The 26,116-nt window shown below is 42.8% G+C and overlaps 1 protein-coding gene across 1 annotated transcript in view; it reads left to right on the plus strand.

Moving 5' to 3' along the window:
• The window catches only part of ABCA13 (ATP binding cassette subfamily A member 13), a 420,155-nt gene that overhangs the window by 247,522 nt on the left and 146,517 nt on the right, over positions 1-26,116 (plus strand). Inside the window, 1 exon segment of the mRNA XM_004438384.2 lies at positions 15,247-15,496. Within this exon segment, the coding sequence (XP_004438441.2) occupies positions 15,247-15,496 (250 nt within the window).

The raw sequence follows: 26,116 nt of genomic DNA on the forward strand, positions 1-26,116 counted from the left end.
CCATGCTCTTCCTCAGTCTCTTACCACTTCACTTTCTACAGCCTAGCCTTTAAATGGTATCATTCCCCCAAGCTCAGCCAGCCCCAGACCGTCTTCTCTCCCTGCTCTGTGCTCTTCCCGCAGGCTGTTTTGTTCCTGACGGCAGCTGCTTCATCTCTGCGCTGCTGATGCTCACACATCTACAGTCAGCTCAGCTCGCTTCTCTTGGCCGTAGCTGCCCACTTAGCAGTTCCATTCCAATGCCCTCCAGGTACCTTAACTTCAACGTGTTCAAGTCCAGCTCATGATTTTCACCCATACACTCTCTCTCTCGTTGTTTCTGGTCTTAGAGAAGGTCGTCACTCTGTACCTTGCTTGCAAGTAAGAATGTCAGAGTTATTTGTGACACCTTCTCCCCTCACCCTTCATATACAGTCATCCCTAAATTCCATCAATTCATTCTCCACACTGTAGCCAGTCTTTTTTTTTTTTTTTTTTGTGAGAAAGATTAGACCTGAGCTAACACCTGTTCCCAATCCTCCTCTTTTCCCTGAGAAGACTGGGCCTGGGCTAACATCCGTGCCCATCTTCCTCTACTTTGTGTGCGATGCCTGCCACAGCATGGCTTGATGAGTGGTGCATAGGTCCACGCCTGGGATCCGAACCTGTGAACCCTGGGTTGCCAGAAGCAGAGCTCATGAACTTACCACTATGCCACCGGGCCGGCCCCAAGAGTCTTTTTTAAAAAATGAGTATTTGATCACAATCCTCTCACTTAAAAACATTTAATGGCTTTCCATTTTTCTGGACTCAAATTCTGCCCATGGACCCCTGAGATGATACATGGTCTGGTCCTGTCTGCCACCACTGTGTGCTGCAGCCCAGCTGGGTTTCTTTCAGTTTCTTGAACAGATCAAGCTCCATCTTTCCCCCAGAACCTTCACAACAGTCCTTCTCCCTACCCCAGTGATCTCTCCCCCTTCTTGCTTCTCTGAGCTAGTCCCTATTCTTTCTTCAGTGCATGGTTTAATTATCCCTTTTTTAAGAAAGTCTTTCCCAACCACCCAGAGCAGGTCAGATCCCTCCTTACAAGTGCTCATGGTGCCCTCTTAGCCTTCACAGCACCAGGGACAGGTTGCATTTAAATAGTTAATTCTACTTACTTAACACCTGTGCTCACTAAAAGAGTGGCGCCCAAGCCCAAGAAGATGCTTTATTTATTGCTGAGTTCCTAGCACTTAATGTAGCAGCTTTACGTAGTAGACATTGAACACATATTTCTTGCCTGACTAATTGACCAGATGAATGAGTAGGCAGACCTGCAGCCCTGCATGTGAAGGCAGGTGGTGATGCTTTGGCCTCTCTTGGCTTCACTTCGAGGGCTTCTGGTATCTGTATGTCGTTGTGCACAGTGTGCTCCTTTGGAAGAGCAGGTCATATGCCCTGTCCCATCTATTAAATGAACAGCCTCAGAGTGCCAGCACACTGATGTGTCATGGTCCCGGCTGCTATGTTCATGGTGTGGTTTTAAGAGAAGAGACCTCTTAAAAGAAAGTTTAAAAATCACCTGAGTGCTTTTTAAGAACAGCTTTATTGAGGTATAATTGATATAGAAAAAAACTGCATATACTTAATGTATACAATTTCATGAACTTGGACATATACACACACCTGTGAAAACATCACTACAATCAAGGTAATAAACATTTATTAAATCCAAAAATTTCCTCATGCCCCTCCCCCTTTTAGCTGTGGTAAGAACACATGAGATCTACCCTCTTAACAATTTTTTTAAGTGCACAGTACAGTATTGTTGACTGTAGGTACAATGAGATATAGCTGATCTCTAGAATTTAATCATCTTGCTTAACTGAAACTTTATACCTGTTGAACAGCTCCTCTATCCCCTCCCCCAGCCTGGGAACCACCATTCCACTGTCTGCTCCTGCGCCTTTCACTATTTTAGATTCTTTATAGAAACAGGATCAAGCGGTATTTGTCCTTCTGTGACTGGCTTATTTCACTTAGTGTAATGTCCTCCAGCTTCATCCATGTTGTGGCAAATGGCAGGATTTCTTTCTTTTTAATCACTGAATAATATTCCATGGTACATATATAACACATTTTCTTTATCCATTTGTCTGTCAGTGGACATCTAGGTTGTTTCCACATTCTTGGCTATTGTGAATAATGCTGCAATGAACATGAAAGTTCAGATATCTTTTCAAGACCTTGATATAAGTTCTTTTGAATATATACTCAGAAATGGGACTGGTGGATCAGATGTAGTTATATTTTTAATTTTTTTTTTTTTTTGGGTGAGGAAGATTCACCCTGAGCTAATATCTGTGCCAATCTTCCTCTATTCTGCATGTGGGGTTGCCTCCACAGCATGGCTGACAAGTGGAGTAGGTCCGTGCCTGGGATCTGAACCCACAAACCCGGGCCACCAAAGCAGAATGTGCACAACTTGAACCACTCAACCAAGGAGCAGGCCCCCTATTTTCAATTTTTTGAGGAACTTCCATACTGTTTTCTATAGTGGCTGCACCAATTTATATTCCTACCGACAGTGTACAAGGGTTCCAATTTCTCCACATCCTTGCCAAAAATTTCTGCACAGCAAAGGAAACAATAGAATGAAAAGGCAACCTACGGAATGGGAGAAAATATTTACAAACTATGTATTTGATAAGGGGTTAATATCCAAAATATATAAGGAACTCCTACAACTCAATAGCAAACTGCCCCTCCAAATAACCTGATTAAAAAATGGGCAGATGAACTGAATAGACATTTTTCCAAAGAAGACATACAGATGGCCAACAGATACATGAAAAGATGTTCAACATCACTAATCATCAGGGAAATGCAAATCAAAAAAACCACGTGGGATATCATCTTACACCTGTTAGAATGGCTATTATCAAAAAAAAAAAAAAAAAAAAAAACCTGAGCACTTATTAAAATGGCAGATTGTTAGGCCCAACTTCCACAAATTTGGATTCCAAAGTCTTAGATGATTACGTTTTTTAAACAAGCACGCCAATTTCCTTTGATTTGAGTGGTCTGTGGTTACTACTGAGAAAAACACTCTGTTAGTCTCTTCAAGCTCCAAGTCCGTGTGAAAAACTACAAATCCTCTAATACAGAGTGAATCTGGCCAACATAGTTGTTTTCTCTTTAAAAAGCTTTGCTGTCCCTTTTTTTTTAAGAAGGTTTATCTCCCCCCTTCCCCACGTAAGATCTGAGATTGTGTAGAAATTCTCAGCTCTATGGTTTGTCAGTACCACTTTACTGAAAAGTCTTCTTTTTTCTCCCACAATTTAATCCTCTGTATTTCATTCCTAATTGCTACTTCTTGTGATGATGGAAAGCAATTTCGGCAGTGATTAATTCGAAGGGTCTGCAGCCTCTCATTTGCTTTTTAAGACACTCCTGTTTGTACAGCCCATCCTATGCGGGGAGGCCATAATTCTCTGCCTCTTTAAAGATTTTATTTATTTTATTTTTCCCCCCAAAGCCCCAGTGGATATAGTTGTATGTCGTAGCTGCACATCCTTCTAGTTGCTGTATGCGGGACTCGGCCTCAGGATGAACGGAGAAGTGGTGCCTCGATGCGCACCCGGGATCCGAACCCGGGCCACCAGCATCGCAGCGCGCGCACTTAACCACCAAGCCACAGGGCCGGCCCCTCTGCCTCTTTAAAGAGCTGTTCCAATTCTGCGTGTGTCTCCTAGGCTTAACCATGGTGTTAAACCCAGAGTGCTGTCTTTTCTTGTGTCCACATTTCCTCGAGCTTCAAAAACTGCCTTCCCTGCAAGCAAGGTGGGGAGGGGATGTGACTGCTGCCAATTATACATGCCAAAGAAGGTTTGTTTTCCACGTTAGCTAAAATCAGCAGAGAGCTAACGGTGGGGTGCTTTGCAGAAAACAGTCTGCCAAAATAAAAATGGAATTGAAATAGACTTGGGCAGGATAAATGCTGGTGGCAGGTGCCAGAAAGCAGCAGCTTCTGTTAGGGGCCGTGGGAAGTCAGGAAAGTGTATAAAGCTGTGATTCTTGCAGCCATGCAGAGCAGAGCTGCCAAAGAAAGCTCCTAAGGTGGGTGATGAATAGTTCTAATCCTCGTTTCCTGAATTGGAATCTCATCTTCATGTGAAATATTTGACAAAGAATGTGCTTCAGTCATCTTAAGTGTAGTCATTGCCTCAAAGGTGATGGTGGAACAACTTGGATAATTCAGACAGGAGTAGCTCCGGGCAACCTTTATTAACATATCTATCTTCAGGAAGCTACAGACAACTGTGCCTTTGAGAGCTTTTTCCATCACTCCTACACACTCGCCTCCTTGCCTGAGCTGAGGAGTAGAGTAGGGCATCCTGAACTGGCTATCTAATTTCTTCCTCCTCCTAACCCCCAAATTTCATTTCCTCCTTCATTGCTTTGCTTTGTCACCTAGCTTAACTTTCTTGTTTGCACTCTGATTGAAAATCAGAATGAATTGGAGCCGCTCTTATTGGCCTGAAGACTGCCGTTGAATGAGGCCCACTAGGTGTGATTGCCAAAGCTGAGCGTGGGAAGGAACTGGAAATGCATAGGCGGTATTAAGTTTTCTGAGTAGGGAAGAATGGGCCTAGGAGGGAGCGAAGCCTCCACTCAGCGAGGTGAGTAATAGATAAGGATGCTGAATACAGTATTTGGCCAATATCCATCCATTTGCTCACTCATAAGACCATATTGAGCATGCCCGTGTGCTGGAGCGTGTGCTTAAATCCCACGATAGCAGGAAGAATTGGGCTCCACCCCCTGTGGTTGCAAGGACTTCACTGCAAGTGAAGAAGACAAACATAGAAGGTGATAGAACAGTGAGAGGGGTGAACAAAGGGCTGCAGTCCAAGAGGTTATTTGGTAGTAGGGAGAGTTTTCTTCTGTTTAGCTATATTTATAGACCCTCACTATGTGCCAGATGCCACCTTAAGGGCTCCTATTTGTATGTCATCACAAACTTTTCCTAAAGGAACTGTTTGAGCCAGTCTTCAAACATAGGTCTGCCTGACAGCAGAGCCCTAACACCCTCCCCTCCGCCCCAGCTGTACATCTGCCTCCCAAACATGATCAGAACAGAACCATAGAACAGGGCCGAGGCTGAAATCGTGATTGGGGTGCAGTAGAATGTATCCCTAACTCCATTTCCCTAACCACCCGGTAGAACTTCCGAGGGAGCTCGGGTACGGGGCTGTTTAGAGGCTTCAAGAAGACCTGTCTTTGGTGCATTTACAGGAAACTCTGAATTTCAGTGACCTGTCCAGGTAATATAAGTCGTTAATGGCAAAGCTGGGCCTGCATGCCTGCTTCCTTGAACATCAAATCACTGTCTTTCCAAGGCAGGTTTAATCAAAGGAGTTTCAGCAACCTTTAAATTATTCAAAAAGTGTGGCAAGGCATAAGAGACGACCTATCCAAAGTAAAATCCTAATTTGATGCTTTTAACGTGTTGGCTATTACAATCATAGTACTTTCTAAAGAGCCAAATCAATGATACATCACCTGTACAGCGACTGGAAACTTCGGTGGCATGACAAGTAGAGAATTACTCTTTTATCTAGCTTTTTAATTTTTTTTTTTTTGTGAGGAAGATCAGCCCTGTGCTAACATCTGCCAATCCTCCTCTTTTTTTGCTGAGTAAGACTGGCCCTGGGCTAACATCCGTGCCCATCTTTCTCCACTTTATATGGGACATGGCCACAACATGGCTTGGCAAGCAGTGCGTTGGTGCGCTCCCAGGATCCGAACCGGCGAACCCCGGGCTGCCGCAGCAGAGCTCGTGCACTTAACGGCTTACCCCACTGGGCCGGCCCCTTAATTTTTTTTAAGAAAAATTATGTATAAAAAAAGCAGTATGATTGTTATAAGAAATGAACAGATAAAGCATTATAAATTTTGGTAATATATAGTTGTGAAATTATTATCAATAAAAGAATTTAGATGAATATAGCCTTCACTTAGCTTTTAAAAAGAATTAAACATAATTAATATTTTGCTTTATAAAGAATATTCAACCAAGGTTACAGTAACCTAGCATGGTTTTAAAATTTGTCTATGTTTGTATCACCACATTTAATATTTAAGAAATAATTGTTCTTTGGGTTTATGTCGTGTTAGTAAGCATCCATGTGCACAAATACTTTTCTTTCCTTTTGTTTTTCTTTCTGCTCTTTTTTCTGCTTTGTCTTTCTCTTTTTCCCTCTCTCCTTCCCCCTCTGTTTTTTTTCCATTCTTGATAAGAGGATATTTGATTTTCTCGGTTATCTTCTTGAGAAAACACAAATGCTATAAGGCAATTTAGTCATGATTTGTATAAATGTAATGCCACTATTGTTTTCGGACAACCCCATCTAAGCTTCTTGTTTTATAAGTGGGGTAATCACCTGTCCAGAATGTTCGGTGTATCCATGGTAAGGCGGGGCTGGAATTCTCAAGTTCTGGCGCTGGACTGTGGTCTCCCCTGAGAGGCATTTACCACCTTAATGCCCATCTGAAGGGGTCCATTTGTTTGTAAAGCGCACGTTCCCCAAGGAACCAGAGGGCACTGTCAGGGTTTTCCACACAGCCTACCTGCTTTTATTTCACGGAGTTTGTGAGAATAGATGAAATGATTATGCTGTTTCATGTCTGCTAATGATTTTGAAATCCCAGTTCATGACTGGGGTGCAGTAGAAAATATCTCTAATACCCTTTCGCTAACAAACTTACCATATTTCTGTCTCAGAATCCATCTCTGCACGAGATTCCCTCTCTTCCTGGAACATCCTCTCGACACTGGTCACCCTCCCCACCTGTCAGAGTTCAGTTTTTTCTTTTTTGTTTCCTGGCAATGGCAGCCTCCTTGAAGAAGCTTCTGACCCACATTCTATACATTATGCTGTGTTGGTCAGGTTTAGTCATCACGTTTTGTCTACATGTTTGACTCCATTATAAGACTGAGAGCCCTTGAGAACTTTATTCAGAGACAACCTAAGGACCTAGCATAGTAAAGTCAACCCTCTGTATGCACGGATTCCTCATCCACGGATTCAACCAACCGCAGACCGAAAGGCCTACGATAGTTGTGTCTGTACCAAACACGTACAGACTTTCTTCTTGTCGTTATTTCCTAAACAATACAGTGTAACAACTATTTACACAGCATTTACATTGTATTAGGTATTATAAGTAATCCAGAGATGATGTAAAGTATACAGGAGGATGTACCTAGGTCATGTGTAAAAACTACACCATTTTATATGCGGAACATGAACATCCTCAGATTTTGGTATCCATGGGGGTCCTGGAACCAATCCCCCGCAGATACCGAGGGAGGACTGTATTTATACGTAGTAAATACTCACTATTATTTGTTCCCCCAAATTTAATTTATTTCACAACCTCTCCTGAACTGGGTTTATTTATAAATATGTGAAAGTGTGAATTCCATCATTTTTAAGATCTGCTTCAACTCTAAAATTCTGTAACTCAGGGAATAGAGAGTGATACTGTTTCTATTTCATAAAATCATGCTTCATTTCCTGAATAAGTATACAGTCTTTACAAAATAATTATTGATTACAAGATACGTAAATATTCATTGTTGAAAAAACCCAGAAAATTATGAAGAAGAACATTAAAGTAGCCGTGTTCTCACCACACAAATAAATATAAATCTTTAAATAGGTTGAAAAATGCGTATGGTACTTTAGCTCTTTGAATAAAAAAAATCCACTTTATCAAGTATTATGTAGACTGTAGACATTATATCATAAAAGACAACTTTTCACTGAAAGTGTATATACCAAAATATTAATTTTTCTAGTTTAATATTAATATTTTTAGTAAATTATATTTATTCTATGTGTTCTTTTGTAACACACTTTTTTCATCTGGTATGTTATGAGTATTTTCCTATAATTACATATTTAATGTTTTAATCCTCCCTCTTTTTTTGGCTAATACATGCTGTTAATATTTTGGGTCATATTTCCTCTCGCACCCATTTTATTGAGCCATACTCCATGTTTGTGTATAGACATTTTTTTCAAAAGATGATATAATTCTATCTTAAATTGCTTTATTTACTTACAACACATCATAAACATTCTCCACATTAATGAGTATTTATCTATACTCTTACCTGAAGTAGATTGCTTCAATACAATCCACGGTATGGTTGTGTTATATACATTGTTCAATTAATCCCCACGTGTCAGGCATAAATTATTTCCAAGTTCTTGCTACTATTTTCTATAAGATGTAACAAAACAACTTGTTTGATATATTTGATGAATTTCTATTTATTTATTTTTAATAATATGACTTCATGGGATTGGAAGTAAGCTGATCAAAGATGGTCTATATTCGTTTCCTACAGAAAGACTCTACAAATCTATTCTCCAACTAGGACTGTATAAGAAGGTCCATTTCTTTAAACGCTCAGTAATGGGAGGTATTAACATAGTTTTTATTTTTTACCATATTGGTGAGCTGAAAATCTAATTGTTGCCTTATTTTACAATAATCATATTTTGACTACTTTGTGGATTTTTTATGAACTGTATATTCATGTATGCTGTTTGCCCATTTTTCTTTTGGAAAATTAATTTTTAAAAAAATTGACTTGGGGCTGGCCTGGTGGCGCAGCAGTTAAGTGCACGCACTCCACTGTGGTGGCCTGGGGTTCACAGGCTCGGATCCCGGGTGCGCACTGATGCACCACTTGCTAAGCCATGCTGTGGCGCCGTCCCATATAACGTAGAGGAAGATGGGCATGGATGTTAGCCCAGGGCCAATCTTCCTCAAGAAAAAAGGGGAGGATTGGCATTGGATGTCAGCTCAGGACTAGTCTTCCTCACAAAAAAAAAAAAAATTGACTTGAAGGAATTACATTTGTAATGCTTTATTTTAAAACCTTCAAGAACACTGGGATGAACTCGTAATGTGGAGAGCATATTCTGGGGTGCATGCTGAGTCCTTGACATTTAAGGTTTTTCCTCACTAGGTATTAATGTTTGAACAATTGAAGCCACCTAGCCAAAAAAGAAAAATCTTTGGACATTTTCCCTAAGCAATTTGATGGTCAGGGTAAATGGGAATGCATAATTACGGATGTAACTAGAGTCCTTGAATATAATTGCACTCATAAGTCAAATAAGACAATTTATAACAATTTGGGCCAGCATTTTTAATTTTGTCTGTTAAATTATTCATGTGGATACCTTTATGAGTTTAGCCATGAATATTTGATTGGTGGTTGATTCCTGACCATAAACCATCTTAGCCCTTTATTTTTCCCATTTATATCCAATTAACATATATGAGAAGGTGGGGAAAATTTGTTTTTCTTAATGTGAGAAACACCTTTCCCCACAGACTCCTTGAACCGGTGTGATGAGCATTTACAGTGACTGGAGGTCAGCACTATACCTGTTCCGGTGGTTTAATAAGTGTGCTAATAATAATCCTCATTACCTAGAGGGGAAATATACATCTCTATTTTACAATTGAGGGAAATGACTTACAGAGAGGTTAGGTTATTTTCCAGAAGTCACACGGCATGTTGGTGGCTGCAACTGGATTCAAATCCAGGTCTACGTGGACCTGGACCTATGTGCCAGGTCCATTAGGCACATAGATGGCCCTTCTCCAATTCTGCTCCCACTCCTCCATCACCAGGCAAATTTACTAGATAGAATCCAGCACCCAGACAGTCTGTCCTTTTTCCATTTTGTGTCACCTGGCTGCATAGATGAAAAATTATGACATAAACAAGTGTTTACAGCTGTCGCCTGCTGTACTCATATTTGAGAAGGTGCATGGTTTGGCAGGCAGCTAAGCATAGGTAGCTAGATGTGAATATCAAAGATGCTACTTAAAGGTTAATATGTGGGGTGTGACTTCTGGTGGACGACAACTATAGGCACAGTGGGAGCATACGCCATTGGACCTACCAGTGACCTTTTAATTCCTCTTGAATCTAAACAGAGTGAGGCATTCTACTCTGCCAGAGAGAGCTCCTTAGCCAAAGGCCAGTGAGGAAATCGAGCAATTATCTCAATAATCATTCTGGAAATCCCGGGGGTGGGCAACCAACATCTCAATTATTTTAGTTTGAGTTAGATAATTCACATAATTGTCCTAACAGATCTGCATACATAATGCTGTGAATTGGGGTTATCTAGCATTATAATCTCATAAACTCATCAGGAACGGGATATATTTATATTTGTATTAATATTTATATGAGAAAGGATCAAATTTAGCTCAATAATATACCTTTTCTAGCACTAAAATCTCTATATATGCTGATTTAATAACCTTTTATGAGAGTTATGTACGAATCACCATTGGCCATGCAGTAAATCGGCACCTGTTTAACCCAGCTGAGCATCAGCATCTCCTGCAAAGTTGTTTTAAAAAAGACCCACATTTTTATCTCCGAGTCCCTGAAGATCTGATTCTGTCTGATGTGGGATCTGGGAATCAGAATTTTTATTTTTTATTTTTTTGGTTTGAAGAGTATGTGTATTTTATTTTATTTATTTATTTATTTTTTATTTTTTTAAAGGAAAGGCATTTATTTAAGGCAACATAAGGGTTTATCTTGTTTACATTTAACATTTCATGGTTGGAAGATAAAGGTTTTGGAGCAAGAATTGTTGCTATTTACCTAGAAGCAACTTATTATATTTTAGTGAACTTTACCCTCTCACAGGTATTTAAGGAGGCCTGTTATAATGTCAAGCCCTGATCTTTTTTTTTTTTTTTTAATTTTTTGTTTATTGCAGTAACATTGGTTTATAACATTGTAAAAATTTCAGGTGTACATCATTGTACTTCTATTTCTGCATGGACTACATCATGTTCACCACCAAAATACTAATTACAACCCATCACCACACACATGTACCGAATTATCCCTTTCACCTTCCTCCCTCCCCCCTTCCCCTCTGGTAACCACCAATCCAATCTCTGTCCCTATGTGTTTGTTTATTGTTGTTATTATCTACTACTTAATGAAGGAAATCATACGGTATTTGACCTTCTCCCTCTGACTTATTTCACTTTGCATTATACCCTCAATGTCCATCCATGTTGTCACAAATGGCTGGATTTCGTCGTTTCTTATGGCTGAGTAGTATTCCATTGTGTATATATACCACAGCTTCTTTATCCATTCGTCCCTTGATGGGCACTTAGGTTGCTTCCAAGTCTTGGCTATCGTGAATAACGCTGCAATGAACACAGGGGTGCATGTACCTTTGCAAATTGGTGTTTTCAAGTTCTTTGGATAAATACCCAACAGTGGAATAGCTGGATCATATGGTAGTTCTATCGTTGATTTTTTGAGGAATCTCCATACTGTTTTCCATAGTGGCTGCACCAGTTTGCACTCCCACCAGCAGTGTATGAGAGTTCCCTTTTCTCCACATCCTCTCCAACACATGTTGTTTCCTGTCTTGTTAATTATAGCCATTCTGACGGGCGTGAGGTGATATCTCATTGTAGTTTTGATTTGCATTTCCCTGATAGTTAGTGATTTTGAACATCTTTTCATGTGTCTGTTGACCATCTGTATATCTTCTTTGGAGAAATGTCTGTTCAGGTCTTTTGCCCATTTTTTAATCGGGTTGGTAGTTTTTTTGTTGTTGAGATGCATGTGTTCTTTATATATTTTGGAGATTAAGCCCTTATCAGATGTATGGTTTGCAAATATCTTCTCCCAATTGTTAGGTTGTCTTTTCGTTTTGTTGATGGTTTCCTTTGCTGTGCAGAAGCTTTTTAGTTTGATGTAGTCCCATTTGTTTATTTTTTCTATTGTTTCTCTTGCCCAGTCAGACACGGTGTTTGAAAAGATGTTGCTAAGACCGATGTCGAAGAGCGTACTGCCTATGTTTTCTTCTAGAACTTTCACAGTTTCAGGTCTTACATTCAAGTCTTTAATCCATTTGGAGTTAATTTTTGTGTATGGTGTAAGGTAAGGGTCTACTTTCATTTTTTTGCATATGGCTGTCCAGTTTTCCCAACACCATTTGTTGAAGAGACTTTCTTTTCCCCAATCTATGTTCTTGGCTCCTTTGTCAAAGATTAGCTGTCCATAGATGTGTGGGTTTATTTCTGGGCTTTCGTGGGAATCAGAATTTTTAAAAAGTTCCCCAGGTGGGGCCGGCCCCGTGGCTTAGCGGTTAAGTGTGCGTGCTCCGCTGCTGGCGGCCTGGGTTTGGATCCCTGGCGCGCACCAACGCACCACTTGTTAGGCCATGCTGTGGTGGCGTCCCATATAAAGTGGAGGAAGATGGGCACAGATGTTAGCCCGGGGCCAGTCTTCCTCAGCAAAAAGAGGAGGATTGGCATGGATGTTAGCTCAGGGCTGATCTTCCTCACACACACACAAAAGTTCCCCAGGTGAATTTGATATGTAGCCTGGTGTATAAACCACTGCTTTCCCCATGCAACGCCCACCCTCAATAGAGCACTGCTCATACAATAAAACATTGCTCTGCATTATGACACACGTCTCATCAGGTGACTGCTGCGCGCGGCAATCTTTAGTCCTATAAGACCTGTAATCCCTACTCCTTCAAATGGCTGGTAAGGACTTCATGAGTTGGTTTCTAACACCTTTAACCTCCATATCCTGCCACTTACCCCACATATTCTGCCACACATATCCCTCACACAGTCATTCACAGAATATGTCATGCTTGTGAATATCTCATGTTCTAGTCTTTAAACGTCCAAATTTTCTTGATTGCCTGCAAACCTCTATTGGGTCTTGTGAGATAATAGAAAATATACATTGGTCTCTGCCCCTGGTTCCTGACACAGAGCTCCTAAATCTCTTGTAATTTCCTAAGTGGTAAGAGCACTACGAGCATCTTTGTTCTATTGAGGCGACTCTGGGTGGGCTCCTGGATGGGGGGGCTGGTCACCACAGAGACCAAGCCATGACTAGAGGCTTGGGGTTTTCAGCCCCACCCTTCATCTTCCAGGGAGGGGAGATAGGCTGAAAGTGGACTTAATAATTGGTCATGCCTATGTGAGGAAGCCTCCATAAAATCCCAGTAGTAGGGGTTCAGAGAGCTTCTGGGTTGGTGAACACGTGGAGGTGGTGGGAGAGGGGTGCCTGGAGAGAGCATGGAAGCTCTGCGCCCTTCCCACATACCTCACTCGAGGCATCTCCTCCATCTGGATGTTCATCTGTATCCTTTATCATATGCGTTAGTAAGCTAGTAAACATAATAAATATTTCCCCGAGTTCTGTGAGCCTCCCTAGCAAATTAATCAAAACCAAGGTGAGGGTCATGGGAACCTCTGATCTGTAGCTGGTCAGTCAGAAGCACAGGTGACAGCCTGAACTTGCAACTGGCGTCTGAAGCAGGGGGTGCAGTCTTGTGGGACTGAACCCTTAACCTGTGGAATCTGACACTATATCTGGGTAGATAGTGTCAGAAATGAATTGAATTGTAGGACACCCAGCTGGTGTCATGGAGAATTGCTCGGTGTGGGGAAAACCCCCACACATTTAATGATCAGACATGTCAGAAGTGAAGTGTTCTCTCTGAAGGTAAAGGAGACACGCAGGAGACAGAGACAGAGTAGGGAAGAACTGGTTGTTCTCTACACAGGAGGTAGACTGAACTGGGTTTTCCTAATACAGGTCTAAATGATTCTGTCTAAATGTCCTCACTGCTGTGACTATTTTCTTACTTTTCCCCTAAACATCCCGAGACTTCCTCCTTGGTACCAACACTTTAGCTCTGCCCACATCAATTATTACACTTGATTACATTGTGTTGGGTTATTTCTTTGCATTTTTATCTCAATCCCTATGCTATGCCTTTTTTGAGGACAGAAACCGAATAACGCAGTGCCTACCACATATGGGGCATTCAGGGAATATCCGACAAGTGAGGCAGTCATTTCAGAATGCGTTTTTATCCCCAACTCTGCCTATACAGCTCTGTTCTCAATGCTATTACAAATAATTTGCTTTCGAAATGGTACAGTGTCTTTAAAAATGTATTCTTTGGGGACCTTAAACTTATTCACTGTTCTTTTATTAACCGTATTTCTATTTGATATTTGCAAGTAGGACAGTCAAACTGAACACATCTGTCTTTTATAAGGCCACTTTTCTTGTAAAGTACTTTATATTGGATTTTCTGGCATACTTGAGAAGGATTCACTAGAAAAAACTATGGGCATGGCCGACTGCTCAAGCGCTGTCTGTCCTTTAGACGTGGATTGAGGCTGCTGTCCCTGGGGCTGACTCTCTTTTGCTCCTGACTTCCCATCCTCACACTGGACGTAGAAGGTGCTCTCCCCGCTGTTTGGCCGGAACTGGGGCAGGTTTGTTGTGGAGACTTTTGTGGATCCCCCAGATGACCACGCTCAGAGGGAGCCTGGCAGGGTGGCCAAGAGATGGGTGGTGCAGGACTCAGGCTGTGCTGTCCACTTCCACCTTTTGGCCTCTGCTCGCTGAGGCTGTTTTCAGATTTGGCGTGTAAGGAAGGGAGGACCGGGTTGCTGAGGCCTCGGGGACCAAGGGGGCTGAGTTAGAGCTAGAGACACGTGGAGCTCCTCTTCATCTGGGGAGCCCTGGACATGGCAGGGGATGAGGGTGCAGGGGCTCGGGGCAGAGGGAACTGAGCGGAGGCACGTGGCGGGTGCCTCCGGAATCCTGACCCGGATGTGACCTGGGGCTTCCTCAGGAAGGACCTCGGGGTAAGAACAGAAACAAACGCTATGAGAAGGAGGAAGCAGAGGGAGGAGTGCCCTGGGCCGGAAGGTCTAAATGGGGGGCAGCGCCCTTCTCTGCACCCCTGCCACCCACCTCCATCCGTGCACTTGGGTCATCTGACTGTCTTGCTGTTCTTTTTATGTTAGAATCCATGCTGATATAGCAGGCTTTATTTTAATCAATAAAAATAAACGGAAGGCCCCTTCTCTTTGTGCTTTCACATCTGCTTGTCTCCCTTCAGAAGCAAGAGCAGAGTGAGATCCACAGTGGAACTCTGTGCTTGCCATTTAATGTCACGAGACGTCCTGTTGTGTATAACTTTGTAGGGTGTTCTTCTTTAGTGTGGGAAGTCTGGACCAGTGGTGTCCCCGTGCTAACAGCTGCCCTAGGGTCATCTGTAAATCCACGAAGGGCCTTGCAGAAGGGCGGTGTTGGGGAAGCTGCGTCGACCCCAAGTGGACTCAGCCTGCTGCGCCTTCCTGTCCCTGCAGGTGCGGCTCCCGCCAGCACGCCGCCCATGCGGGGCTGCCGGCTGCTCCTCACCCAGATGGCCGCCCTGCTGGTGACGCGGCTTCGCCACGCACGCCGGGCCTGGAGAGGCACGCTCTCGGGGCTGCTGCTGCCCGTGCTCTTTGTGGCCTTGGCCATGGGCTTGTTCATGGTGAGGCCAGTGGCCGTTGACTACCCTCCGCTCAAACTAACACCTGGCCATTATGACAGGGCCGAAGCTTACTTCTTCAGGTAAGACCCTTTTTTCCCTTTTTCTTCAAAATTACCTCGGGACAGATTATGAATAGCAATAACTTTGCTACTTTTAAGAATTTCAAATAAACATTTCAAATGTATATTATGTTGGAGGCTGCATTCATGAGAGTGAGCTCTGAAAAGCTCTTGTTCCTTTCAGGCTGGTCTCACAGCAGATGCTTAGGGCCGATGAGGCAGGCCTGGCCTCCAGCCTCTGGGTCTCTGGGCGCCCTGGCTCCTCCCCAGGCCTGCTGAGTCTCCTTGGTGAAAGGGGACACAGTGCTACTGGCTGACGTGCAAAGGGCCTGGCCCACAGGTCTTGAGCAGGAACTGGGAGGGCTAGATATGTTCCAGAATTTTTAGGATTTCAGAAAAGTATATAAATTGTATGTTTCACAAAACCCTGCATGGCTGCTTCTGGGACAACAGGCCGCAATCACACACCTCTCTCTGCAGAGAAATGTCTGGCTTTTCACCGTAAACGAAGTTGAGCCATACACATCTCCAGGCCTCGTTAGGTCCAGGTGTGCTACCAATAAATTCTGATCAGCCCGAGTTTTGCCCCCAGGTGAATTTGCACAGGAAGTTCTCAGAGCTTCTGGGATTTTGTTTCACCAACGTGGGATTGGGGATCTGAGAGAGGGACCCTGACCCTCAGATCCTTTCTCTCAGTTGGCTGGCTCCCCTCCAGATTTAGTTCAGCTTATATCACTGACCGCCGGCTGTGTGCTGGGCCTTGCAGTGGCCGGGACAGCGGGCACCACTGCATTGAACGGGCACAGTTCTCCTTCTAGGCGGTGATGCTTACTCACATCTTGGGGCCTGGGGGATTGGGAGTCAGTGACACCTGGCTTACGACTGCACAGGCATATTAACTAGACTGTTCATGGTGTGGGCAACCAGGGGCACAGTATTAGTTCTGCTTTTGTCAATTATATATCTTTATTAAAATAATGAGCTTAACTAGCTAGACTCTGAGTGCTTGGTAATATTTGTATCACTTTTACAACATGTGTAATTTGGAATTAAATTTAAACAAATACTGGAACAAAAGAAAAAACAAATGATAAACTAGGCAGTTTGTTTTTGTCTCCGTTGGTTACTGGTATTTTTCCTCTTCTGTCTTTATGCTCCATGGGGTCTGGATTAACTAAAAAGAGGACCCCACAACAGCCCTGTTTGTTCAAGTGCGTACGTGTCACAAGTATTCCTTCTTCAAGTGGTTCCTGTCCTCTCTGGACATACAGCTCATTAAGCCCCTCTCATCTTTCCCTTACAAAGAGTTTCAAACGGACCCACCGGTGTGTGAGGATGTCTGCTGATGCTTCTGTTCTGGCCAAAGATTCAGATTTCTGTCACTCCTCAGATACGAAAGACCTGTAACTGTTTTGAGCTTTTTAATTATAAAATATGTTTCTTGAAGAAAGTAATAGAAAATACAGGTGGGCCAAAATAATAATTTAAAAAAATTAGATATAATCCTACCAGTGCTATCTGCCGTAAACCTATTGGTGTGTAATCTCTCCCATGTTATGTATAATGCTTTTAAAAATATGTATTTCAGGCCGGCCCGGTGGCTTAGCAGTTAAGTGCGCGCTCTGCTACTGGTGGCCTGGGTTCGGATCCTGGGCGTGCACCGACGCACCACTTCTCCCGCCATGCTGAGGCCGCATCCCACATACAGCAACTAGAAGGATGTGCAACTATGACATACAACTATCTACTGGGGCTTTGGGGGAAACAAAGGAGGAGGATTGGCAATAGATGTTAGCTCAGAGACAGTCTTCCTCAGCAAAAAGAGGAGGATTAGCGCAGATCTTAGCTCAGGGCTGATCTTCCTCACAAAAAACAGACAAACAAAAATATGCATTTCTATTTTTTTATGATGATGAAATCACACTATAGTACTCTTCCTTATTTGCTTTTCCCCTCAACGCATTTGTATATCTATTTTTGTAAATAAGTGCAACCACATCACTCATTTTCATGGCTGTGCAGTAGTATATTACATGGAGCTGCCATAGTTTCTTTAAACACTCTATTTTGGGGCACAGGTAGATTTATTAATTTTTTTAATTTAATTCTTCCAATTATAGGCAATGCTGTAGGAATATCTTTGTTTGGATTTATGCAACTGTCCAGTTTTTTTCATTAGCATACATTTCCATCAGAAGTTTTTGGGGCAAAAGCATCAGTGTTTTCAAGATAGATATTGCCAGATTATCGCTATAAATGTGCATTGATTTACAGTCCCAGAAAGTCATTGATTCTTTTATTCAAGAGGCATTTATGATGCACCTACTATGTGCCAGATACAGTTTTTGGTGGTAGTTACACATATACCAGTAGAACAGGCCAAAATCTCTGCCTTCCTGGGAGAGAGAAAGCTCATTTCTCCAAATCCTCACTATGACTTTTGATATCCAGGTCTGGTATTTCATTGCTTTATTAGGTGGCTCTGATTACTTTTGAGATTGAATATTTTCAGTTATTTTTTGGTTATTTTAAATTTCACTTTTTATATTGAAATATTAAACATCACATGTATTATAAATGTATGTCCCACATTGTCACTTGCTTCTGACTGATCTCTCCTCTGTCCCCATCTTCATCTCCTCATTCTTTTCTTCTGAGACAAGTAAGAATTTCTCTACGTGGTGTTTGTTTCACTGATATCATTTTCAGTTGATTTAAAACAGCCGTTCACTTTCTCTACCGCATTATTAATTTGGTAATTATATTTTTTATCTGAAGGCCTTTTTTCCTGCTCTTAGAGTGTTCATTTTTCATAGAAGTCATGCACTCCAAAATTATTTTGAGTCTGAGAATCAGAGCTATTGTAATATTTTCTTCCATTTCTAAGAGTAAGTCTTTTAAAAGAGGATATTTGTTTGTTCTCATTTCTCACCGTGTTACCTCAAGTGTGAGACTGAGGAGCCTACACATCAGGTGCTTTATTTTCTCATCCTTGCAGTGGATCCCACCTGTCATAGGATGTGGTGTGCGTTCCCTCAGAGATTGCATGTGCCCCTCTTCTAATCTTTAATTTCAGACTAAATAGAAAAGAACAAGTTTACATTTTCCTCGTTTTTATTTTAGTAGAGTAGTAGTTTAGTTGGTTATGGGGAAAAAAGTAAGTTGCTGCCAGAGATCATCCATATTGATGGAAATTTTTCTTGCTTTTCTATTTATCTTTCATGTTTGTTGTGATTGCCACAAATTAGTGGAGGAGGATGACTCTCCTCTTTTTTAGCCGGTACAACTCCTCTTGTTAGGAACTCACCACTGAAATTCGCTGCTTTTCTTTTGTGTACTGGATTCTCTATTAGGTTGCTCGTGTGTCCTGGTTTGCCAAGAAGACAACTCCTATCATCTTGGCATGCATGTTAAACATGCCCCTTTCACTCGCACGAGTGTCCTAGGATGGGTGATGAATTGTATGGCAATTCCAGCTGTACTGAATCTGAGCATCGTGGTCTGAATCGTAGCACAATAATGATTCTCAACGTGGCACAGCTCCTCACTGCTCATGTTCCTCCCAGCTCCCTACACACACACACACACACACACACACACACACACACACAGCCCATGGTTCACCCTGCTCCTCCCAGCTCCCTACACACACACACACACACACACACACACGGCCCATGGTTCACCCTGCTCCTCCCAGCTCCCTACACACACACACACACACACACGGCCCATGGTTCACCCTGCTCCTCCCAGCTCCCTACACACACACACACACACACACACACGGCCCATGGTTCACCCTGCTCCTCCCAGCTCCCTACACACACACACACACACACACACACACACGGCCCATGGTTCACCCTGCTCCTCCCAGCTCCCTACACACACACACACACACACACGGCCCATAGTTCACCCTGCTCCTCCCAGCTCCCTACACACACACACACACACACACACACACACACAGCCCATGGTTCACCCTGCTCCTCCCAGCTCCCTACACACACACACACACACACGGCCCCTTGGTTCACCCTGCTCCTCCCAGCTCCCTACACACACACACACACACACACACACACACACACATGGCCCATGGTTCACCCTGCTTCTATCCTTGCTGCTTCAGATGTGGACAAATCCTCATTTTACAACATTGAGAGCAATCCCCATGGGGTGATATATAGTATTTGAATTACAGTTCCTTACTTTCTCCTTAGAGCATCTCTCTGTTAATAGGTGTATAATTCCGACCTGCACGTAGCTTTCAAAAATCGTTAGAAGCTTTAGCTCTGTGTTGACCTGGACAGTACATACAAATCTTATCTGATTGACAATTCTCAGTACAGCCTCATGTTCCTAAAATCTTAGAGTTGAGAAAATACAATTATATACCTACATTAAATTCGTTTACGATTTCTTGCAAAGTACAAATTTTCATAAAAACACAAACCCAAAGAAATGCTTTGGAGAGATTCTCTTCTAGCTGGGTAGTTTTATGATCGATGTGAGCAGACACAGCACCCATGTAGCTCACAGAGGATTTTGTGCTCTGTGGGCCCAGAAAACCTGGGACTTTGGTGGCTCAGTCCATAGCCCAGTGGTCTCCAACTCAAATGCCTTGGGGGCCAGGCAGGAGCCGGGAATGCCACGCCCAGGGCCATAAGGCTGCAGGAAGATGCTTGCTTGCCACCAAACCTCCCTAACAGCCCCTTCAAACATTGTGTTTTATACAACCGTGAGGGCAAAAGCCAGAGGGAGTGTGTTTAGGCTGGTTTTGATTCTGGCCAGCCGGTTCATGACCCTTGCTTCTGACTCAATTTTATTCCGAATCAACTTGCCGGATGATTGCTTTTTCAGAGGGCTCCAGAAATTCTCCCTCCCCACTGAGAACTGCAAAACAGAGAGGTGGCAGGGCCTCTGAGCTTGTTCAGGGCTGAGCCGGCCAGCACAGAGCAGGCCAGAGGGAAGCCAGGGACAGAAATCCAGCTATGAGCTAAGCAGCCTCAACACAGACACACCTTTCTCTACACAACACCTGCAGGTGGTAACACCTGAAGGCCCTGCTGGAAGTCCTGGAGCAGCTCCTCCTTGCCCGTGGGACGGTGTCTGCACATCTGGGCCCGGCTCGCTAGGTCTTGCCGGCGCCCCTGCAGCCTCAGCTGCCGCCGTGTGCCTTGTGCCCTGCAGCTCAGGAGGACGTAATCGTATGTGGTGCAGCTGCAGCTCTCCGTGTTTAAGGAGATGCAGAAATTACCGTCTCTCCTCACGATGTCCCAACGTCCCCGGAGAAACAGGAACACTCTCAAACCCGGCTCAGATGTCCCCCTCCAGGGGTCCTCAGCCACCTCCTTCTCCTCTGTGTCTGACACGCCGCGTGGATCTCACGGCGGTTTAACTTGTTGCTGGAGACTGCTGCCTTCCTTTCTACAGGATGACTTCCTTGAGGGTCAGGATCAAGTTTTAGTCATTTCTGCAGCTTTAGTTCTTGCCACACTGTCTAGAAAGAGTTACTTTCTTTTAATACTTGTTAAGTTGAATTAAACAACTGAGATAAAACGTAGCAGGAAAAATCTTCCAGAAATTAACTTGGACGGGTCTCTACCTCAAGGGAGCAAACAAAATATTGACCATGGAAAGATAGCTGTGTACATGTTGTTGAAAATGTCTGGGAGATTCCATGCCCATCTTCTGGGATGAGCAGTTAGTCCTCACAGGAGAGGATGCTCCCGATACACTGCTAAGTTCACCCCGTTGGGAAAATCCACGGGGTCCTGCCTGCACATGAACATCATCCTGGCCTGTTGCCTGCGGAGTTTGCTGTCACCACCAAGCTCTCTCTGCATTTCTCCACCTAGTCCCAACCAAAAAAAGACCTAGGAGGAACAAGTGAGGGACTCCAGCTTCTGGCCGCTGGTGGACACACACTGCCGGCCAGCGCCTGCCCTGCACACTCCCTGCTGTTTGCGCGTGGGCACAATGTGCCTGACTTTCTGTCTCAGTTTGCTAGGACTGCGGTAACAAAGTATCACAAATTGGGTGGCTTATGGTTCTCCCGCAGTTCTGGAGGCCAGAAGTTCGAATTCAAGGGGTCAGCAGGGCTGTGGTCCCTCCAAAGGATCTGGGGAAGGATCTCTCCTTGCCCCTTTCAGCTTCTGGTTGTTGCTGGCAATCTTGGTGCTACTTGGCTTGGGGCAGCATCGCTCCAGCTTCTGCCTCTGTCTGCACATAACATTCTTCCTGTGTGTCTCTGTGTACAAATCGCCCCCTTATTGTTTGTTTGTTTTTTTTTTGGTGTGAGGAAAATCAGCCCTGAGCTAACATCCATGCCAATCCTCCTCTTTTTACCGAGGAAGACCAGCTCTGAGCTAACATCTATTGCCAATCCTCCTCTTTTTTTTTCCCTTTTTCTCCCCAAAGCCCCAGTAGATAGTTGTATGTCATAGCTGCACATCCTTCTAGTTGCTGTATGTGGGACGCCGGCTCAGCATGGCTGAAGAAGCAGTGCATCAGTGCGCGCCCGGGATCCAAACTCGGGCCGCCAATAGGGGAGTGTGCGCACTTAACGCTAAGCCACGGGGCCGGCCCCACCCCCTTCTTATAAGGACATCAGCCATATTGGATTTAGGGCCCACCCTAATCCTGTATGATCTCATCTTAACTAAGTACATTTCCAAAGACCATATTTCCAGATATAAAGTCACATTCTGAATTTTTGAGGAACGCTATTTAACCCACAACACTTTTTCACAACACCTTCCTTTTCAAATACTATTGAATTGGACCAAATTTTTAGCCACTTTCAGAAAGAAGAATAACTTGGTTTTCTATTAAAAAAAACATGCCTTTCAGCTATATGCAGAAGGGTAATTAGAAATTAAAATTAATTGAGGACTAACAGTTATTGTTGGTATATATTCATTGGCTTTCTGTTATCTCAAAAACATCTGCCATGTTTTGCAAAATAATAACCATCATGTGGCAAATATATACCACTATTTGTGTCTCAGTGATGTTAGATAGTGACCTCTCAACATTCACAGTGAACATCATATAATTTACATTCTTGTCTGAACATACGTGCAACTTCCTTCTATGTACTCAGTGTCTTTATCACGTGAGGGGATAGTAGCTCTTTAGTTTGTTTGGATAATTCAGTGAGATGATGCATAGAAAGCAATTGGCCTATTTCCTACAGAAATTAAGTACAACTCAAGGAAAGTTAGGTGTTGTTATTCTTGTTCTTAGTCTACCCTGGAGTACACCTAATCCATCATCTGTGCTTCTGAGTGCAGTGGGGAAGGCATATCGCAATTGCCACCAAAAGGCTCTTGAAAACGTTGCACTGGCGGAATAACCTATGAAGTGCTGACTGCTGCTCGGATCTCATGTTCTGGCTGCCCTTTCTTTATTCAGTTGGTGCACCCTCACACTGGGCTTTCTCTAGGTCACGGAGCACCCAAACTCTGCCCTGACTTTGCATATCCAATTTGCAACCCCAAGAACATTCTTTGCCCCACTCATTGGTGTGGCCGTTTCCTTCTCAGTTCAACATACACATGATCTCTTTATAAAAGTCCTATCCAAGAGGACACCCTGACTCCCTATTCTTGCATAGCATCCCCTTCCTGTCCTTCATTGCACCCACATCATTCTCAGTTCCAGCTGTCTTGGAGCTTACAGTCCAGTGGGATAAAATGGATGACAAACAAAACAGCTGAGACTGTTTGTCTTAACTATATACACAATGCACCTGGACAATGCCCAGCACCGAGCAGGCATTCTTTAAATATTTGCTCATGAATGAATTCATATTCTTCACTCTCTCCTGGACCCTGAATTTAAGATGCATTTTACCTCCCACCTACCCTGGGGGTGAACTGTCTTTTAGCCCAACCCAGCTGAATTCAGTGCTTTAGGAACCATTGATCATTAGAGAACTTTGTCCTATCTCTTAATGTGATAAGATTAAAAAAAAAAAGAATCGCTGATGACGAGGTCCTCCTCTTGAAGACACTGAGCTTGTAGGTGTTAGGTGAACTAACACAATCTAGTAGGAGCAGGACTGAACGTACAATTCAGGCTTTCTGGCTCTAATTCTCATTCCACTAACATGTATGAAGTCCTACCCTCAGAAAGTTACAGTCAAGTAGAGAGAATAACCCTACACGCAGGTGGGACAAGGAAGTCTTATGCACACTGTGATAGGTGTAGATACGTGGTACAGATTGTCCCTAAACTGGATGAGGGATACCTCTGAGAGTGTTGAGGAAGGCTTTTCAAAGTCTATGGCACCTGGGGCTGGCCTGGTGGCGCAAGCAGTTAAGTGTGCGCGCTCTGCTTCGGAGGCCCAGGGTTCACGGGTTCGGATCCCGGACGTGTCCCGAAGCACTGCTTGTCACACCATGCTGTGATGGCGTTCCATATAAAGTAGAGGAAGATGGGCACAGATGTTAGCTCAGGGCCAATTTTCCTCGGCAAAAAAAGAGGAGGATCGGCATCGGATGTTAGCTCATGGCTGATCTTCCTCACAAAAGAAAACAGAAAAGTCTATGGGAGCTGAATTGAGTCCTTAATGATAACCTGGTGTTTCTTAGGCAAGAGGAGAGAACGTTTCCCCAGGTAGAGGAAAAAGTGTGAGTCAACATGAAGAGTAATGAGGTAATGCAGCAAAAGTCTTTATGTTTTCTGACAGGTGCTATAAGGCATTTCTGGTAGAAAAGACCTTATCCTGCAAACAGAATGAAGGGAGGCATTAGGAGGTTTTAAAATGTAGGGAGTGATATAATCAGGTTTAGTTTTACAATGGCGTTTCTTAAATGGTTGTTTCACGGAGCACTGTTCCTTTGGATATGAATTCCATGTGCCACAAAAAAAGATTCCATGTTTCTGTTGGGATTAATTGAGCTACTAAATAAAGTTAAATAGTTTACTTTTCTGTAAACTTCTCGGCGCTTTTAATACGTTGAATTGGCCACACAAAGCCCACTTTTGTCTGTTTGATTACTTGGATTTAATTATGTAATATGCAGCCATGAAACATATGGAAGCCAGAACTGTACCTATATTCAGTACCCCACTATCCCATCCCTCTGCCTCTGATCTAAACACATTCCAATTCTTTATCTGTTATTAAGTTTAGAAAAGAGTATCAGGCTTTCAAGAATGACGTTTTTCACTTAATATTGCATTGCTTTGATTCTGCCATATTGTTGCATGTCACTGTATATCATTTGTTTTGAATACGGCACAATATTCCACTGTATAAACATACCACAATTTATTAATCTTCTCTCTTAATGATGAACAATGGGAATTACAACTGATGGGGTTCCAGGCAGGCTTCCCCAAGATGTGCCACTCTAGTACACGGATTATTTTGAGCTGAAGACAATAAAGGCTCAGAAGACTAAGGAAGAACATTTGGCCTTCCCCCAAATTGCCTAAAGAATTTAAGATAGAAGCCTGGATCCAGGAAGGAGCTAATACTATGAGATAACTATAGTATAACATAAAATAGATGTGATAGGAAAGGCACCAACAAGCCTATCTTATCAAAATTCTGTCTCTCGGGGCCACATTTTCTATAGGTGGCCCAGCAAACAGTTGTCTAACAAACGTTTGCTTTTCCGTCTCCATTTGAATTGCCTTCCTCCCCTGCGAAGTCCCAAACCACTACCCCCAACACCCTCCTTTGTCTTGAGCGGAAGATGGTATTTAAAGTGGTGACTTTGGCCATTGTGATAATTTGCTCAGTCTTCATGGATTTCTCCCATGTATACATGTTATTAAACTTTGTTTTATTTTCTCCTGCTAACCTGCCTTTTTAATTATTTGACCAGCCATAAGAACCAGAGGGAAAGTGGGGGAGGGAAGATTCTCCCTCTTCCCCTACACTTCCTCTTTTTTTTTTGCAATTGTGAACAGTGCTGCATAAACATTCTAGAAATTCTAATAAACGTGTCTTGCTGTACATAAATAAGAGGTTCTCATGGATGTATTCAGAGGAATGTAATTGCTGATCAGTTGCATAGGATATGTGAATATTCTACTTTAGGAGATAATGCCAAACTTTTCCAAAGTGGTTATAACAGTTTTCACTCGGCTGGCCCTAGGTAAGAGATTCTGCAAGTACGCATCCCATTCAGTGCTTATAGGTATTTTTAGAATTTTTAATTTTTGCTAATGAAATGATTGTTTATCAAAAACCAAAACCCTGTCTCTCATCATGGTCTTAATTTGCATCTTCTTGACTACTAATGATGATGAATGTCTTTTCATATGTTTATTGATCTTTTGTTTTTCCTCTTTTGTGAAATACCTGTTTATTTTCTGTCCATCTTTTTACATTTGGATGTTTTTGCTTCTTCTTTATATGTTCCTCATTATATATAGTTTCTTTCTATGTTCATATTAATTCCTTTTTATTTTTGCGTATTGTGAATATCTTCTACCAGTGTATAATTGTCTTTTTACTTTCCTAAAAGAAATTTTAAGATAGTCAAACACAGGATGCCTACAAGATTTGGAAAAATAGATAATATTCTATTTTTATTTGATTGCATATTAATTAATTTTTATTTTATTGACATATCCTTGATAGCATTATATATATTTGCTTGTTTCCAGACT

The sequence above is a fragment of the Ceratotherium simum genome, chromosome 1 (genome assembly GCF_057802395.1).
Source record: "Ceratotherium simum simum isolate JZ-2026a chromosome 1, ASM5780239v1, whole genome shotgun sequence".
In the NCBI taxonomy this organism is placed as follows: domain Eukaryota; kingdom Metazoa; phylum Chordata; class Mammalia; order Perissodactyla; family Rhinocerotidae; genus Ceratotherium; species Ceratotherium simum.